This window comes from Lichenostomus cassidix, chromosome 3 (genome assembly GCF_008360975.1).
Source record: "Lichenostomus cassidix isolate B80296 chromosome 3, HeHo_3.0, whole genome shotgun sequence".
In the NCBI taxonomy this organism is placed as follows: Eukaryota; Metazoa; Chordata; class Aves; order Passeriformes; family Meliphagidae; genus Lichenostomus; species Lichenostomus cassidix.
This window is the reverse complement of record NC_139483.1, coordinates 5,017,363-5,035,343: the sequence shown is the minus strand read 5'-3', so window position 1 is coordinate 5,035,343 and position 17,981 is coordinate 5,017,363. Positions and strand designations below refer to the sequence as shown.

Genomic DNA, 17,981 nt, shown 5'->3' with positions numbered 1-17,981 from the left:
CTGAGGCTAAAGCCTTTGGGCCTTACAGTCAAGTTCCAGACTTTGTCACAGCTTGTGCACAACTAAATAACTCCTCTGGCATCTGTATGAATTGACAGCTACTGTTAATTGAGAACTTCAGTGCTGTGTCAGCATTTGGAGAGAGGAATTCAAACCCTATGTCTGTCCAGGTGAATCTGAGAGACACAGGTGGAAAACAAAATATTTCCTCTCCTGCAGCAATTCTGAGGCACTGAAAAACAAGCATGAAGAAACTTGCCCAAACACATCACCCCTGCCCTATGGCACAAAAGGCTCTTGCCCCAGCACTGGGAGCACACACACTCCCACGGAAACACAGGCTGAAACTTCTCTGCCTCTCAGAGCACATCAGAAGGAAGCCTCTGACTAGAATGACCTTATGAATACATGGCCAGGCCAACAAATTTGTCAGATGGCAGTAAATAAACACAGGATTAAGGGCTCTTGTGCTACTGCTGCTCAGTTTGCTGCTGGAGACATGTCACATTCTCTCCCTCCCTCTTTGCCTGTATCACCAGGTGAGTCAGCAGCATCCAGCTGCTCTTGGACACAAAAAGCTGTCACAGAGATGTGCTCTGACATGGAGGGTGGGAGGAAAGAGCCCACAAAGAGCCCCAAAGTGCTGAAACTGCTGGAATTCTTACCCTCTGGGTCCAGGAGCTTGGTAAGACCAAGGTGCTGCTCTGCAAGGTTAAAAGCATTCTGCAGATTGTAGTGTGCATTTGATTTCTTCAGCTTGTCAAAATCAATCAGATCAGGCCTAGACAGGATGGAAAATTCTTTAGATTTCCGAAAGCACAGTGCAGCCACCCTCAAATGAACTAAAATCTGCAAGCCCCAGAAAACCCAACCAAGGTTTCACATGCCCTGTGCATTTCCCAGCAGTGTTAAAGGAATGAAGCTATGCCCAGCACATGGCACAGCAGGATCTGGCCATGGGAGAGAACAGGGGAGAGCTTAACAGCAGGGAAGGTGACCCTGGAGAAGAGAAGAACAAATTGGCAGTCACAAGTCTCTCCTGATGCCCATGGAAGCGTGCAATCCATCTGGAAAACGCCGCCTGAGCTTGTCATGAGCAGCATCCCCAGCCATGGCAGCCTGGCACTACATCTGGCCATCCTTGGGGAGGGATTTCCTTCTCCTCCAGGCTGCTCTGGGTGTGCTTCCTCATTTCCACCTCCAGATTCCAAACCAGGGCATGGGTTACTCACTGAGGTACAAGAACCAAACCAACCCCAAAAAACCACAGGTGTAATTTATTCCCTTGAAACCAAACACAACCAGTTTTGACTTGTGGTGTGAAAAGCTGCTGCCCAGATGAGCTCACAATGACCACAAGAGCTGTAAAGCTCAAAACAGGGGAAGTTTCTGTAAAACTCTCAGCAACTCCTCAAATTTCTGCTCTTCACAGATTTTTAAAATCAAGCTGCAAGTTAGCTGCAAAACCAGGGCAGAATTTAGGCACACTTACCTGTGCTTATGGATCAGTGCATTGAACGCCATCCCATCCCTCCAGCTTGTTGTAAAGTTGTGGATATTGACATTGGGATACCTAGAGAACAAAAACAAGGAGAGTGCAATGAATACAACACCCCCATTGCAGCTCTGCACACTCTGGCACCAAAAGTCACAGCAGAGAGACATTAAGTTTTTCTTGAAATTGTCATTATTTCTTCCGAATAGGGTGGAAAAGAGTCAGGTTTTTATATATATATATATAATTTTTTTTATATAGATTCATGGATTATCAGATCAGTGTGTTTATCACCCAGCATTTATATAATAAATTCAGAATTTTCTGACTTGTAAACATCAACTCACTTCTCTTGAGCTCCCTCTCTCTGAATCCACTTCAGAAGAGATATGTTTGCCCATTTAAAATTATTTCAACAAAAACTCAAAATGCTGTAAGAGCTTTAGAGATAATCACTTAATCCACACTTACCCAGCTGTTTTCATCTGGCACCACAAAAGCAAAGCATCTTTAGCAGATTTCTTCTCTTTGTTGTCCTCAGTTTCGACACTGATATCTTGGATCTAAAATTAACATAGAGGATTTCAATATTTCTCTGAGAAAACACATGGCCTTTTTTTTGAAAAGATGAAAGGGCCACTGGGAAACACCAAAATTAAAGCTATTAAATGTTTATTACTATGCTATTCATTATGAGTTATATATTTATTACATGGATTTATTATTCTTTATGCAAAAGGAGGTCCAAGCCTTTTCTAACTGACAGCCAAGACCAATATGCAACTTGCTGGAAAAGCAGACATCTCCGCTTCAGTTGGGACACTAAAATAATTCCTGTGTGCACCCTTAATCCATGTCAGTGCCAAGTCAGCCAGGTAAGAGATAACCAGCACAGAGATGGAGAGCAGCTAAGGGCATCATTTCCTCATGGGTCTAGTGTAGAGACTGGAGCTTCACATTTATTCGTGATTTAGAAATAAAGCCATATGAACTTCCCCACAGCAAACCCCCACCACAAGTCAGCAGCACCATGGAGACTGATTTATTCTGACAGGTTCCCAACCACTTCTCCCTCCCATCAGCTGGGAGCACCTGGGAGCACTCTGCTTTTAAAATGCAGTGAAGTGTGTTACAAACAGGCATGGAAAGCTTGTCCATGTATCTGTGTGTGCACACAACTCTACCTGGAATCTCAGGATAATAGTCCAAATAAGGCCAAGTGTCAGCCTGTGATTCCCATCCACAATATCATGAGATCCCATGTTTTCTAGGTGCACTCGTTGCTCTTTCAGGAACTGGAGGGCTTTATCCACATTCTCCAGGCAATGGATGCGCATCCTTCCTTTAGTTGGTTTAGGCTAGAAGGTAAAAGGAAGAATGAAAACATTTATTACTGTAGAGAGAGGGGAAAAAACCAGAGCTTGTAAGCTCTTCAGTCCAGGCAGGTGCATCACCACTTCCAGGCACAACACTGCATTTATTCCTCCAATTCCAGGGACAGAATTGCTCCTTGCATCTTCCATTCCACCAGGATAATGGTAGCAGGTGCCAAACCTGTCGTGGAAAAACCAACATCCTCGACCTGAGCTGGGAACATGGGCCCAGTTTCATTTGCCTTTCAGAGGATTTTTCCTGCTTCGTTCCCTCAGGTTTCCTATCTAGGATATTCACTCACAAGCTCAGATTTGAACCGTGAGCTACTCAATAGACTCCTCAAGAAAGAAGTGGCATTGCTTTTTTTTTGGTCAGTAAATCAGATAAATAGTAAGAAAATAACAGAGATTTATTCCAAAATATTCTCCATAGGAAAAAAGTTCTAATTAAGAAATCAGCTACTCCAGCATAACACAATTTTATGAAGGCCCAGTACAAGTGCAAAAAAGCCATGAATATGTTACCAGCATGCAAAATTCTGCTGTAAAACTGAATAAAATTAAAGGGACTTTGTTGTGCAGATAAGGATTACAGCTGAATAGCCTGTTCAGTGTTCACTGGGATGTCACTAGAGGTACTCAGCCAAACGACTAATTGCCATAATTTCCTTGTTTTCTGCAGTGAATGCAATTAGCTGGCCATGGAAATAGCTCAGGCAAAATGCTTGCCCAAGCCTGCATTCAAGTGGAAGAGTTTCAGCCGGAGCCATGGTACAGTCCCTGGAAACACAGCCTGTGCCACAGGGAATGGTGGAGAGAGAAGCCTTGCCAGGAAGATGCCCTTTGGGACACACAAGCCCTGAGGCCAGTGGCTTCAGCCTCAGTCAGCCTGGGTCTGTCCTCCTCCGGAGGCTGGGGAACAACGCAGAGTCAACCCACAGCTCCCAGCAAGGGGGAGAATTTCCAGGAGCCTGCCACCACTTTGTGGTATAAAAGTCCCTCCAAAGAGGCCCAGATTGCATGTACAGCCATCCATCCTAAATGCTGCCACTGCAAAGAGCCACAGCTGGAGTGGGAGCAGGACAGAGCTGCATGGCTGGCTGAAGCCAGCCAGAGATCACTCACCCAGCAAGGACCATCTGGGATCCAGCCTTTAGCTGGCACCATCAATCACCAGGAGTGTGGAAAGCTGGACCTAAGGCTTGGCTGAACCTTGCAAAACACAGGTAGGAGGCTGCTCTGGGGTGGGAGGGAAGGCGGAGGCCCAGCTGCACCCCCAGCTCCGGCCCACGGCTCGTACCAGCCCATGGCCACACCTGGAGCCCTGGAGCAGCTTCCCAGGCCTGCTTACCTGCACAAGGATGTTCCCAGGGCTCAGGAATGACAGTGACTGTGGTCATTTCTCACCAGCAGTGGCAGACCCCAACCTGTCCCCTCAGCCTTAACACAGCCCTTCCCACTGCCTGAAGCAGTACTGCACCACCTCTATTGCCTCAAAGTACTGAGCAGAAAAGGATTTGAAAAAGCTCTTTTTGTGCTCTCAGAAGCTCCAGCACCATGGTGACAGAGCCAAAACCATTCATTCACCAGAGATGTTTTATGTAGAGGAAGAGGCGTCTGAGTCTGGTTTGTGCAAGGTGTGGCTGTGCTTGCCACACTCCCCTGCATAGCCTCAGGATGAGGCATAGTGAGACATATCTTGCACATTTATTGGGCTAACACAGATCCAGACACCGAGCAGAGGGAAAGCAAGTACCAAACCCAGAGTCTTCACACGCACTTTACAGGAAAACTGGTTCTGTATCAAAACCCTTCCTCTTTTCCAAGAGAAAATGTGACAGAACTCACTACAGAGAATGTGCTTAAGTGGTTTGACCTTTGAGCATCCAGGAATTGTAAGGAATTTACTAATCCTTTATTTAGTTATGGAAGAAACTGAGCTAAATGCTTAATCTTAGGCCGAAAACAATTCTCAGCTTTATATTTCTGTTTGGGAGAAGCTGGTTAACAGTGTGTGCAAACCAAATTACAACTGTCCTTTCATGCTGGCTGGATTCTTTCCCACTGTGCTCAGTGAGAGCATTGCATGCTATCAGTTTCCTTCCAAACACTCTGCTGTACAGAGGACATTATGCTGTAAGGTCTGGACTAAACACTAAGATTAGGAATCAAGCTGAGCAAGGTCAGGAAGATGTAGGTGTTGCCCTTGTTGGATGCTCTCATTCTGGGTTTCTCCAGCACACCTCCAAGGACTCTGGGTTTCATCAATAAAAATCACAGCAGGTTTTGGAAAACGCAGGGTTTGTGCAATTGAGGTAAGAGGGCAAAGAGCAGCCCTGCTTCACTGATTGGCATTTGAAATCCTGGACACTGCTCCACAGGCTCCAGAATCTGAATCCTAGTTTCAAAAGAGAGGAAACCATTCCTGTTTGTTCCACTGCACAAGTAAACACACCATATTTATGGGATATTTATCTATGCTAGTTTCTACTTTCCTACCATTTGAAGTTTCTTGTCTTGATCTTAAGCCTTCTGTGTAAGATCTGCCTTCAAATTTCTCTGGGGGGCCATGGAGATGTCAGAACCTACCCAATATTGACTAAAATAAATTCCAAAAGACTGAAGAATGTTGGCAAGTGGATGCTGTGTGCCAATCTTCCTGGAATATTTTTGGTGTGTGTAAGGTCCTCCTGGGAATACTTTTGGTGTGTGTAATTGTCTCAACTGTTCAGTGCATTGCGTTTACTCTTGTTTGCAGAGGAAGGTGTGGTGGAATGCACTGTTCAAACAGAGCCTGCTGTCCTCCAGCCTCAGATAAGGAAGCTACAAAAAGAATTTGTGGTGGCGCAGGCAGCTGCCAATGCGAGACACAACTGATGATGCAATTGCAGCTCCATGGAGGTTCCTGCCTGCTCCCCACCCTGCAGCTGCCTCAGCCCTGTTTGCATTTTCCAAAACCTGGGGTGAAAAATGTAAATGAACGGTGCAACCGGAGTCATGGGACTGCTCCGAGCTTCCTATTTGCTGCTGAAAGTCAAATCTGGGTAGGCAGACAGGCAGACTTAATCTGAGGTGGCACAGTTGTGTCTCAGCCCTCAGATAATGGGGCATGTTGGTCTCAGCTAGCCCGTGTGAGGAACACCTGCTACCTGCAGGGAGCACGTCAGAGCCAACACGTCTCTGAGCTCTGGCAGAGACAGAAAGGGGCTCAGAGCAAACTGCAGCTGATGAACACCAGGATTTGTTACCACCATCCACACAGGCACTTCTGTGCTTGTCACAGCTCCCTGGCCCTCACAGATGCACTCAGAAAGCTCCTCTCCTGCCTCCCTGCGCACACACACACACACACACACACACTACACTGGGCCATATGTTCCACTCATTAACCAGAGCCTTAAGCCATGGATCTCCACTAATAGGAGAGCTTGATGACAAGTGATTACCCAGCCCCCTGCAGCCTTGGGTCTTAGCTAAAGACCCGTATTTCTTTGAAAAGATTGCTTTAAATTAGGCAGTTAAGAACATCGCCATCATTTAAGGAACTGAAGGAAAAGCTGATACCCAGCCATTTCCTGACACCCCATTTTCTTCTTGTGGAGCAGAATTTTTCACTACAAGCAGTTTCTTACTCACTACTCCTTGTGCTGGTACCAAGGGGGTACCCAAAGGAAGAATTTGACCCATGTATTTAAATTGATTTCAGGTATTCCCCTAACCAAAGAAAGCCCAAGCCTTATCTATCTGACTAAAATCAAATACACTCAGGGACATTCCTGAGCAGTGGGGTGTAATGAACACCACGGCTCCAACTGCTGCCAGAGCTCTCAAGGTGGTGTGGCCCTTTCCAGGTATTGTCCTGCATACCTCTGGCATGCTCTGGGAAGGGAGCAGGGATGTGCCAGGCCTGCACACCTGCATCAGTACTGGGTTTGTTAGCAGAGAAATGGGCCACTGCCCACAGGACCTACAAACGTCCCCCAACACATCTAACTCATCACAGAGGGATATAAGGGCCTTAGGAACATTTTGTACTCTGTGCCTGTCAGATTTGGGAGCAGGGAACATGCTGCTAGAAGCACTCAGCATGTTACCAGCAGGGAACCTTTGAAGAAGACTTCTTTTGATTCCCACTGAAACTAGTAGGAAGGTATTTTAATGGTGTCTGGGTCCAGCTGAAGCAATAGGGCTCTTTATTTTTGCTTTAACACGTAAAAAGACATTTTCAGTGCTGAACCGTCAGCACTCAGTTTTCCTATACTGCAGTTGAGCCAAGGATTCACAAAACCCCACCCAAAACCCTCACAGTGAATACTGATAAGCACTTACAAGTCTTTCTCCTGAAAGCACTTCCAGGAGTTTGATGAGCATCCTTCCATCTCGAAGATCAGTGTACAGGTCTGTAATTCGGCAGGACACACGAGCCAAGTGGGAGTTCACCCACTTTGTGAAGGTCTTCTTCTGAACTGCCTCACGTTCATCTGTGGGGAAAACAGCACATTGTTCAAAATTAATCACAGCTAGTGTTTCCATAGGAAAATGGAATGTTCAGATATCGAAAATTAAATGGTAGGTATGGCTTGTCTTCTTGGCAGGATCACTGATGAAATTAGGACTTTTCAATGAAAACCCACCATTCTTCACCTGCTGAGATCACCTGCTCTGGAATATGCACACAAATCCACAACAGATTCCCCAAAATACTGCAAGTCACATTGGATTAAGACAGGTATGAAAGAGCACAGAGACCAAAGCTTCCCACTGACTTTTTTCCCTACTCATGACAATATTTATTTCCAGATTCAACATTTATAACTGTATTTACACAATGTCAAGACGAATTTTTCCATAACTGCATGCCTGAGGTAGACAAGCATTTATTTCAAGCCATAGAAAAATAGATTCTTTCCACCGCCCCTTCCCATCTCAGAGTCTTTCACAACTGTTTATAGAGGAAAACATTGGCTGTGAGAGCTCTCTTACTGCACAGGATCACTGCAGTCCACATTAATTCACAAACTCCTACCCAGCTATCTGCCAAGCCCAGAGCTCTCAGACAGAAAACATTATACATCTCTGTGGTTAAATCCCTCTGCCAAGGGCTTTGGATGAAGCCTTTCCTTGTTAGCCAAAAGTCATTTCACTGAGCTGGGAAATACTACAGACCAAATTTGTCAAAACACAGGTGCTCTGACTCAGACTCTGAAAGCCACAGTTAGATAGATGAATGGAAGTGCCCTGCTTTCCCAGGCAGACAAAATTCCAAGCCCCTCATCAGTCCTTATAAAGTTATTGGTGTGTGCAGGAACAAGACATGAACACAGGCTAACCCTACACTACAGTATCCACACTCTGAAAGTTCGAAGAATGTGGTTTGAAACACAGGAAAACATTCCAGATCTGGCTGCCTAGGGGTTTGGTGGATGCTGTCCTTCCAAGGGAAGGATATGCTCCCTTCCTGGCAGTGCAGCATGGTGGGGACATGATCCCACCACGTTCATAATCAGTCACTGCCCCCAGGACCTTGGGGACAGCAGCAAAAATACAATCTTGGGGATGTGGAATGATAAAGATGCTGAGAGTGAAGAGGACAGAAAGCCGGGGAACAAGTAAAAGAAGAAAAGACAGTAAGAAGAGAAATCAGATAACAGAAGGGTGGTGGGTGGGAAGGAGAGCAGACCTGCACCCAGAGGTGGTTTGCACAACTGCATAAACCCCACCCTAAGATTTCAGTTCCTCCCACTTATTTCTGAACTTGTCCTTCCTACCCATGCGGTCGAACATGACCAAGGCTACTGCACTGAAACTGCCCCGTTTTTGACAGCTTTTACCTACCTGCAAGATGTGAAATTACAAATGTGGCTTGGAAAGCTGTCAAAGGTGGGGTTAGTGACAAAACAATGTGCTTTGGGGGAACTGACAGTTTGCATTACTTGTGTTTGTCCTCACTCCATATGGAGCAGAGGATCCCTGTGATAGAGGAAGAGAACAGGAAATAAGCAGGAACTGCAGCTAATGTCTACTACCCTTAAATATATATTTTATGAACTATTTATAGCAAGTGCTTGGGAATGCTTTATCTGCATATCTCCTTGCCTAGTAATCCATGCCTTTACTTGAAGTAGTTTTTAATGAGTCACAGAAGAGAAACCTTGCAATAGTTGGTGCTTTTTAAAGAAAATTCCAACAGAAACTATTCTCCCTTCACCAGCTTGAACAAGCCCCAAAACAGTTCAGCAAGCTTGTTTATTTAATCACTGTAGTCTCTACACAGAAGCACAAGATTCAGTGATCCCTGTGCTTACATTCATTCCAAAGAGAAATATTGATACAGGATCCTAAAAATAGAGCTGGATATACAAAATATTACGTAAAACAAAAAAAAGCTATCAAATGCCATCTTAAAGCCAGCCATTAAAATAATCTTTGGTCAAAAATTACAGTTATCAATAATCTTCCCAACTGGCGTCACAGTGAAAGTAATGGGTGGGAAAATAACATCCATGTGGGTTTAACAAAAGGAGATGAAGAGTCAGGACCTAATTTTGAACTGATAAAAGACATGCTGTGGGAAATGAAGTGACACATCAAGTCAGGTTGTGAAACCTTTGGTGCCATGGTATTAACTGACACCAGCTTGGGATCTCCTGTTGTTGAAAGCAAGTCAAGGAAGCCAACACAGCAAGTGGCCCTTCCAGAACAGGGAAGACAGGTCCCTCCTGGGGACAGTGTCCATGTGGCTCAGGGGTTGCTTTCCCAAAGAGCTTTCCCATCCCAGGAGTGGGCAAGGAGGACAAAGTGGATTCTTCAGACAGTGAGGACTTGAAGAAAAAGCCCTGAGAAAGCTTGACTGACTCCTTGTGTGTTACCTCAGCATCCTTAAACACAGTGAATTACCAGGGAGGGAGAGGATGGGAGCCCAGCTTGGCTGGAGGCCCTCTGTGCTGGGGGAGCTGATCATGGTGCCGTTAGGAGTGTTTTCTTTACTCTAGAGTTCAAAGCCAGTCGCTGCCTCTCCCCTTCTGCCTTCCTATTTCCTCAGCCTTGCTCTCTGGGGCCCTTGATTTCCTGTTTACGGTGAGAGGCTGTTGGTTTCTCTGGCTCCCCACCTCTGCCCCCACCCCAGCTCGCTCGCCTGAACTCCTCTCACCTGATCCCCACCCATCCTATGCAGCACCAGCCTCCTCCCTGCTCTCCCCACCAGTTAAAAACAGTGTGAAAGTCACTACTGGGACCACAGCTGTGCTGGCTCCAGTACTTACTGCTCGTGCTGAGCCTACAGTCAGCTTTTCACATGAGCTCCAGCAACTTCAGTGCTGGAACTATTCATGGCTTTTCACTTTCTTTCCATCTCTCCTCTGATTTATGGCAAGCAGGGCCCAAAGCTGGGAGATCCCTGATTGTCTGGGTGCAGCCCCGTGGGAAAACCCTGTGGCACCGCACAAGGGCCAGGCCCCACATGCCACTGCCAGCTTTTGGGGACAACCAGCAACTTATGTCAGAAAAATGCCACTGGAGAGACACAGCAGCTCTTTCAGGCTCCTAATGGCGCGGTCACCCAGGAAGGCCAGGCTTTATCCCGCACTTGGCACAGGCAGAGCACAGCTCTGATTCCCCACTGACACTCTCAGCCAGAGAAGACCCTGGAGGGAGAAGGCACAGCCCTTCTTACCCTGCATCACTTCACTCCTCTTGCACTCCCATAACGTGGGAAAGCAAACCAAGCCCATTTGGAAAGTGGTGTGACTGGGGTTGGTCATGTTAAAACCTCTCCTGATTATTTCTACATGGTGTTTCACAATGACAGCAGGTTTTTGCAATGCTTTTATCAACCCTTTCTAACTGATAAACTGTATTTTTCTGCTCTGGGGTTTCAGGTTAAAACACACACAGAATTAAAACCAAGGAATTTTGATTTTATGTCTCAGATAAAGAAAGACACATACAGAAATGTGGAGCTTAGAGCCCTGACAACTTGGTTAATCACACAACACAACTGCGACTCTCTCAACGTGCAAAAACCTCCACTGCAAGGGCCAGGTGCATCCATGAGTGGTGACTCCAGGGATTTAGCATCAGCCATGGGCCCCAAGTGCTATTTGTGAACCTCATGTAATGCTCTTGACAAAATGTCCTTCATACTTTCATAAACACAGTTATGGATTTTGAAGATTAATTGAAACTAGAGGATATGGGTGGAGCTCCAAGTGTCCTACAGCTTGTGAAAACATTTGTTTCCCAAGGGTAAAGAGAAATGAGCAGCATGCAAAACACACACAGCAGGAAAACGGAAGCCGCTCTCAGAGCAGTATCGATAATAGAGAATCCAACTTATCTTGAAGCAACACTGGGAAGGAAATTTCCTTTATGCGGAAGGCCCCATGACAATGCTACCAGCAGACAGGAGCTTGCAAACTCCAGCACTGTGATTGTGATGCATCAAGGACTGACTTTGTTTAGGAATTGAGTAAATAAACCAGAGTTTGTACACTGAAAACATAAACTGAGCTGGACAGGATCACAAACAGGCATCTAACCTCTTCCTCGCTTGAGAGGAGACCATTCTTCCTCCGCTAATTTGATGAGAAAAGATCCTGACAAAAATGCAGTCAACTTTCTGAAAGCCCAGAGCTCAGTCACCGAGTCCCCAGTGCAGGACAGTGCGGGGGGGAGCACATACATCACCCCCCTTGTCACACGCTCAGCTCTGCTGGGTGAACTCAATAGGGCTGTGCCAGAATAATGGTGAATTTGTTTTAATAACTGCCCTGGGAAAGGCAGGGCTGCAGGAGCTGGCTGAGACCAACGTGGGCCCCGTGACCCTGTGTACTCCCACAAGCCAGTGGGCATTATGGGCCCCAGGGCCTTCGTGTGCAGCAAGCACTGACCACGGCCGTGGCAAAGGTTACCTGTGCGGCCACCTGTCTGCTAAAAACAGCTCCCAGACACCCTGCTCGCTTCCATACCGGTCAAACCACATTTCCAACAGACTGACCTTGAGTCTCTTTCAAACAGAATGGTAAACCTGTTTGGGGCACACTGCTGCCAGCCCTGCTCAGGTAAAACCACTTTTGGTGCGCAACAACTCCTGCCAGCCCCTGGACAGGGGCAAAGGCCTCCACACAGCAAAGGGGGTGCTCTCAAAGGAGCCCCGACAGGGAAACTGGAGCACAAAAATGAGTGCTGAAAGAAGCAGTCTGGAGCTGCTGGGCTCTTAGCCCCTCGGGACAGCCTAGCCATCGGTGGCACCAACAGCCTCGGTGTGGAGCCCAGCCCGAGGGCAGCTGCTCTGTGCGCTTTCACTGTCCATGGATCCCTGCAACACTTCAAACAAGACAAATTACAGATGACTTTTAATCCCTAGCTCCAAAAGCTCTGTCTCCTGCAGAGTTTACATCTTATCTTTCCATGCTGGAAGTAATTTTTCCAGCTTAAAATTATTACCTTTCTCATTAGAGCAGCCAGTGTGTGCTCTACATGAAGCACTGACACACACACAGAGATCAGCTGAGCACTGCTCTAGGCACACCACTTCTGCTGATATCCAATATCCACAGCTTCCCAGAATTTCCCAGATCATATCCTCATTTAACCGAGAACACAGAGAAAACAGAGCTTCCTTTCACAGGACAATGTTCCTATTGCTGTTGGTTTTCAGGGTGCAGGATATCACCCTATGCTTTCTCACAGATGTGAGGATATGCAGTGAAACAGCCAGTAATATTCACAGTTTCACAAATTCCATCTGTGCTTGGGGGTTTTTCTGTTGAGAAAGATGCCTGAGAGAAGGACAGACCAGCTACTGGGACCATAATGTGGTGATCAAACAAGATTTTATCAGGAAACAACATGAACGGATGTGCTGTGATAACCTTCACTGTTTGTTGGAGTAAGCAAAGAGCGATAGTGAACATGAAATAACTCTAACATGGGTCCAACCTCTGGGGCTCCAGGTAGGCTTGAATGGAGTAATCTGGCCCTGAGGCACACAGAGCCCTCAGTGGGTTTGACACAGCTCCTTTGGTCACCATTCCAGCAGCAGCTTGACAAAGGAACAGTGCTGGTGGCTCCTGGTCCTTAAACTCCCTGTCCAAACCGAGGGCCGTGCGCTCACAGAAGGCTGGGGACTGCCAGCAGCCCTGGGCTGTGCCCCAGCCGGGGGAAGGAGGCTGAGGCTGGGTTTGCATGCTCCTCACAGCCCAGCAGGACCCCACCCTGGGGTGAGACCCCCGTGGGACTGCGGCTTGTGGGGTGTGTGGCTATGCAAAGCACTCAACTGATGGACCACTAAAAATAGCCCAGAGGGGAAAATGCACCTCAGTGCATCCACTGAGGATCAGCTGAGGGGAGAAACATCTGCTTGGATAAACACTCCTGAAATGATGGCCTTTCCACATGGTCCCACACATGCTGTATTAGTCCTTGGGCATCAGGAAGCCCAGAGAACAATGCATAAGCATGCACAGCCAGAAACAGAGAGTTTAAATGGAACTACATTGGAACTGCTTGATAGGAAAGAAAATTAAGGAAGGAGGAAGGATCACTATTAGGTGTCAGCAGAGAAAAAGAAACAGAATCAGTTTCTCCTAACATTCAAGTCTCCTATAACCATCTCCCCCCTTCAGCAATAAACTGAGCAGAGGGTGCTGCTTTTCTTCAGCTGCAGATGACAGGTTAGGACTGAAAATTGGGTTTGATAAAAATGGAAAAAACAGGGCTTAATGTAGAAAACACAAGTCTATGGTACACACATACAGGGACAAGGAAAAACTAGAAGAAAATCTGTGGGAAGTCAAATCTACCTATGACTACAGAGAACATGATACACGTGGGTCCAGTGCTTAGAAAAAGGCATCTCCTCCACTTTAATCTTGCCGACAGTTTACCAAGGAGGAATGGGAGTGGAGCAGTTGAACATTCTGATGCAAATAGGATGCATTTGTTAATGGTTATTTTATGGCACAAAGTAATCTGTGGAGTGATTCCCATCCAGAATGGTGAGATCACACCAAAGCTTTTATGTGCTCCAACATGACTTAAACAAGAACTTGAAGGCAAATGTTAAAGATGACAAAGAAACGAGGGGATTTTGTTTGTGCTGTGTTTAGCTGGTGATTTCATTAGGAGCAAAATCCTTGCAGCTTTCTCAACTCTGCTACATGGAGACAATTGTGGAGAAATCAGGGGTGTGTTCAGCAATCCTTTCACTTTTACTAGGAAGCACCAGCCAGCTACTAAATCCTATTAAATATCTACCCATCCCTAATAAACATTACAGCATGTGACCACTTTCACTGCTGAAAATGCTCTGGAAAAGAAAAAAGGGAAAGCTACACAATGCAGCATGTGGAACAAATAATTCTGCTGCTTTCTGTCTTTGATGGCACTAAACCTCCCTCACACAATGACATGATGCACACAATAACGTCTGTCCCAAAGCCAGCCAAGCATTGCAGGGTGTGGAAGAGCAGGTCCTTTCATTGTCTTTATTTTTACACAGAGTTTATGGCATTTTGATGTCAGCAACACAAAAATAAACCTTCCACAAGCCATCATCAGATTCATGTACAAGAATTATTGTGTTCATCTGCAAAAAGTCACTGTAAAGCCTCCCACAGCAAATAAATGACACGATAAAGTGATCTGGGTTTAACAGATTAAACTGGTGAAAGAATTCACCTTTTGATTTTGATTTTTTTGTTTCAATTCAGAAGATGATGGTGACATATTTAAGCAGATTTAGAGGAGCAGGTGCTGACCTCTCCCTGCATTGGTGGTGGCTGTGTGAACTGCTGTTTTAACTGCAGGGGGACTGGAACAAAACCCTTTGTGAATGTCTCCCACAATATGCCCAGTTCCCAGTGTGGAGAACACCCATCACAGGGCCCATTTCAGCAACAGCCACCAGTCAGCTGCTCTTCTGGTTCTCCAGGAACCCCACTGACTGCTTGTTCTTCTGTATGAAATGCAAAGCAGCTACAGAAACACCACTTTTCTAGTGGGTGATTCAAATGGTTTAACATTTCTGAGTGCTGCCCTTGGAAACACCTACATCCACCTTCAGCTTCAACCATCACCACCTGCCCTGGGTTACACAAACTGCTGAACAAAATGATCACAAGGACCAAGGCCTGGACCCCAAACTGTATCACAGAATCACTGACTGGTTTCGGTTGGACAGGACCTTAAATAAAATCCAGTTCCACCTCTCTGCCACTGGCCAGGACACCTTCCACTAGGCCAGGTTGCTCAGAGCTCCATCCAGCCCAACCTTAAACATTTCCAGGGAGGGAGCACCCACAACTTCTCTGGGCAACCTATGCCAGGGTCTCACCACCCTCACAGGGAAGAATTTTTTCCCAATATCCCATCTAACCCTTCTCTCTCTCAGTGTGAAGCCATTCCCCCTTGTCTTGTCACTACAGACCCTTGTTAATAGTCTCTCTCCCATCTTTCTTGGCAGCTCCCTCCAGGCACTGGAATCAGGTGACCCTGAAGCTTCTCTTCCCCAGGCTGAACAATCCCAGTTCTCTCAGCCTTTCCCGAAGGAGAGGTGCACTATCCCTCCAACCATCTTGATGGCCTCCTCTGGGCCTCTCCTTCTCCTTTCTGAAGAAAGATGTTACAAAACCATATTTACAGCAAAATAGCAGAAGTACAGATGAATAAAGGAGTAACTTTCTGGCCTCATGACGTGCAGTGCTCAAATGGGCCTCGTTTAAAAAGCAGCAAGGAAAATGTCTCAGCGCTGTTGGCATTTTACACGAAAGGACACAAACCCCTTGTGGCTGATTTGAAGTCAGTGCTTGTTGCCACTTTTCCCTTTTGCGTAAGAGACAAAACATTTCATCAAAAGGAGCGTGGAAAAAGCATCTGCCTGTCCCAGGACACTGACTGTGAAATTCCCATAGAAGAACAATGAAAAGCTGATGTCACTGTACTGTTTTGTACACGCAATCTTGGGGGGGTCTTAGCAGTTTCCTTTAAAACACATTATATACATAATGCAGGGAAGTGCCAGGGGATTTTTGAGGGGGACAAAAGTATTTTTCCATACTTGTCCAAACCACTCTTTGATTGGCAGTGTTGAATGAGGATGAGAGCAAGGCTTGGCACAGGCAGAGAACATGCCAGGTACTTCCCTACATCAGATACATCTTATTTCTTCCCATGTTCAGCAAAGCCAGCAGAATGAGAGTTTTTGCAGTGGATTCCCACTTGTCTATGGGAAGGGAAAAAAGGGTAGGAAGAAGGAGCTGGGGGATTTTATTACTTCTGTTGTTCTCTTTTCCTTTCAGTGTTCTTCCCCCTTCTCGGCACTGCAGGGAATGCAGCAGCAGCTCTCACACTGGCACTACAGTGCAATTCCTACTGGTCTTGTGTCCTACTGGTCCCAGCCTGGGAGCCTCCTCAGACGGGGATTCGAAAATACAGAATTGTAACTGACATTAACCAGAGGTGAGTCACAGAGAGATGGGCATCAGGACTCAGCATTCTCCACGAAGACAGCAACATGCATGGCGAATCCCATCTTTTCCAGAGCAAACCTGGCACTGTGGACAGCCACACTACCCTGGGGGGAGGAGACCTGATGGGATGCAAGGCTGGGGGGAGCCAAGCAAGGGAAATCCTGATGGGCTATCCAGAAGAAAGCTGTCACTGTGAGGACACTACCTCTCCCACAGGCTGTGGGAACTCCATCCTTAGGGAGATTCAGATCTCAGGAGGACAAATCCCTGAGCAACCTGATCCACCATGGGAGTTGTCCCTGCTTTGAGCAGGTGTGCTGGACCTATAATAAACTCTTCTTCCAACCTGAAGTATTCTATGTGATTCTATGAATTCCAGCAAGCTTAAACAATAGGCCAGAAGACTGCGCTGCCAGTATTCCTATGGGATCCCACTGAGGGATTTCAAAGAGCTCTGGGATCTCTCCTTTCATCTGAGGCACAGGTTGAGACATTATATGGAGAGAAAAGTCAAAGCTGTGGTATGTTTTGACTTTTCTCTGTAAAAACTCATTGCAATCAGAATGAAGAATAGATGAAAGAAATGCCAAACCTTTGTTGGTTTCATGTTCAAATCTAATTTCACCTTAATGACAGAGAAGCATGAATAGAAAATAAAGAAATCTATAATGACTGCATTTAATCCTTTCAAAATATTAAATCTCTGTGCTAAGAGATGTTATCATTATAATTAATTGCTGCTAAATTATAATTGTCATTATCACAGAAATATTTTAAATGGAAGAACATGTATTTAAACAACCACTGCGTTGATCAGGGATTAATAAGAGTTGAATTCATAGCCTTGCTGAACAACATGTTTAGTTCCTGCAGTTTCCATGGCCACACAATAATTTACTATTGTTAACTGCATGCCATACTGTAGAGTCAGATGCACTACACTGTGCTGACAGGATGCTGAATAAAAGCAGCAGCACCACAGGTAAGCCAGAACACAGCTCAGTAAACTAAATCCCAAATGTGAAAACTGAATGAGTAACAGCAACAAAAATACTGTAGGCTACCAAAAAAACCACTTGTATAACTGAAGGAACCTTGATATTTATAAAATGCAGTTATTTCTAAAAAGGGAGTTTTAAAAATGCATTAATTTTAATGAGATTTGAGACAAACTGCTAATAAGAAGCATTAGAGGAAAAATCCCTAATCTTCTCTGTCTCTAATCTGCAAACCCATCATGCAGAGCTCCCAAGAAAGTCCTGGAGTTGGTGTCTTTTGAGACTGGCAGAACTGACACCTTCACCTGTTTGCTTGCTTAAGGAAAGTTCCAGAAAATTGAACGATGATCTCAACTTGAACACACTTTCCAGCTAGTCACTCAGTATATTAAAGGAGTTCTTTAAAAAATCCATGTGGCAATTAAAAAAATAACAATTAATTTTAAAAAATCTTTCTTTTCATGCCATACCTGCTGTGTTAGACCTTCTGAGGCACAGACAAGTCGCACATGCATGCTAGTTCCTCACCTCAAAATTTTTGTACTTGCCTGTTTGATTCCAATCCAAAGGTCATTTACTGATTTGCTTTTGTGTGACAATGTGGCATGTTTAAGCAAAATAGTTTTGGCCTTTGGAATTATGCAAG

The 17,981-nt window shown here is 45.7% G+C and overlaps 1 protein-coding gene across 5 annotated transcripts in view; it reads right to left on the bottom strand.

Annotated features, from left to right (window-relative positions):
* SPTBN1 (spectrin beta, non-erythrocytic 1) overlaps window positions 1–17,981 on the bottom strand; it is a 116,969-nt gene that overhangs the window by 40,193 nt on the left and 58,795 nt on the right. For all 5 annotated transcript variants that reach the window (XM_085054144.1, XM_085054145.1, XM_085054143.1 and 2 more), the window contains 5 exons: window positions 7,198–7,349; window positions 2,680–2,853; window positions 1,967–2,058; window positions 1,493–1,573; window positions 666–781 (listed from right to left, as the gene is read on the bottom strand). In XM_085054144.1, coding sequence (XP_084910270.1) covers window positions 666–781; window positions 1,493–1,573; window positions 1,967–2,058; window positions 2,680–2,853; window positions 7,198–7,349 — 615 coding nt within the window. The remainder of the gene's footprint in view (window positions 1–665; window positions 782–1,492; window positions 1,574–1,966; window positions 2,059–2,679; window positions 2,854–7,197; window positions 7,350–17,981) is intronic.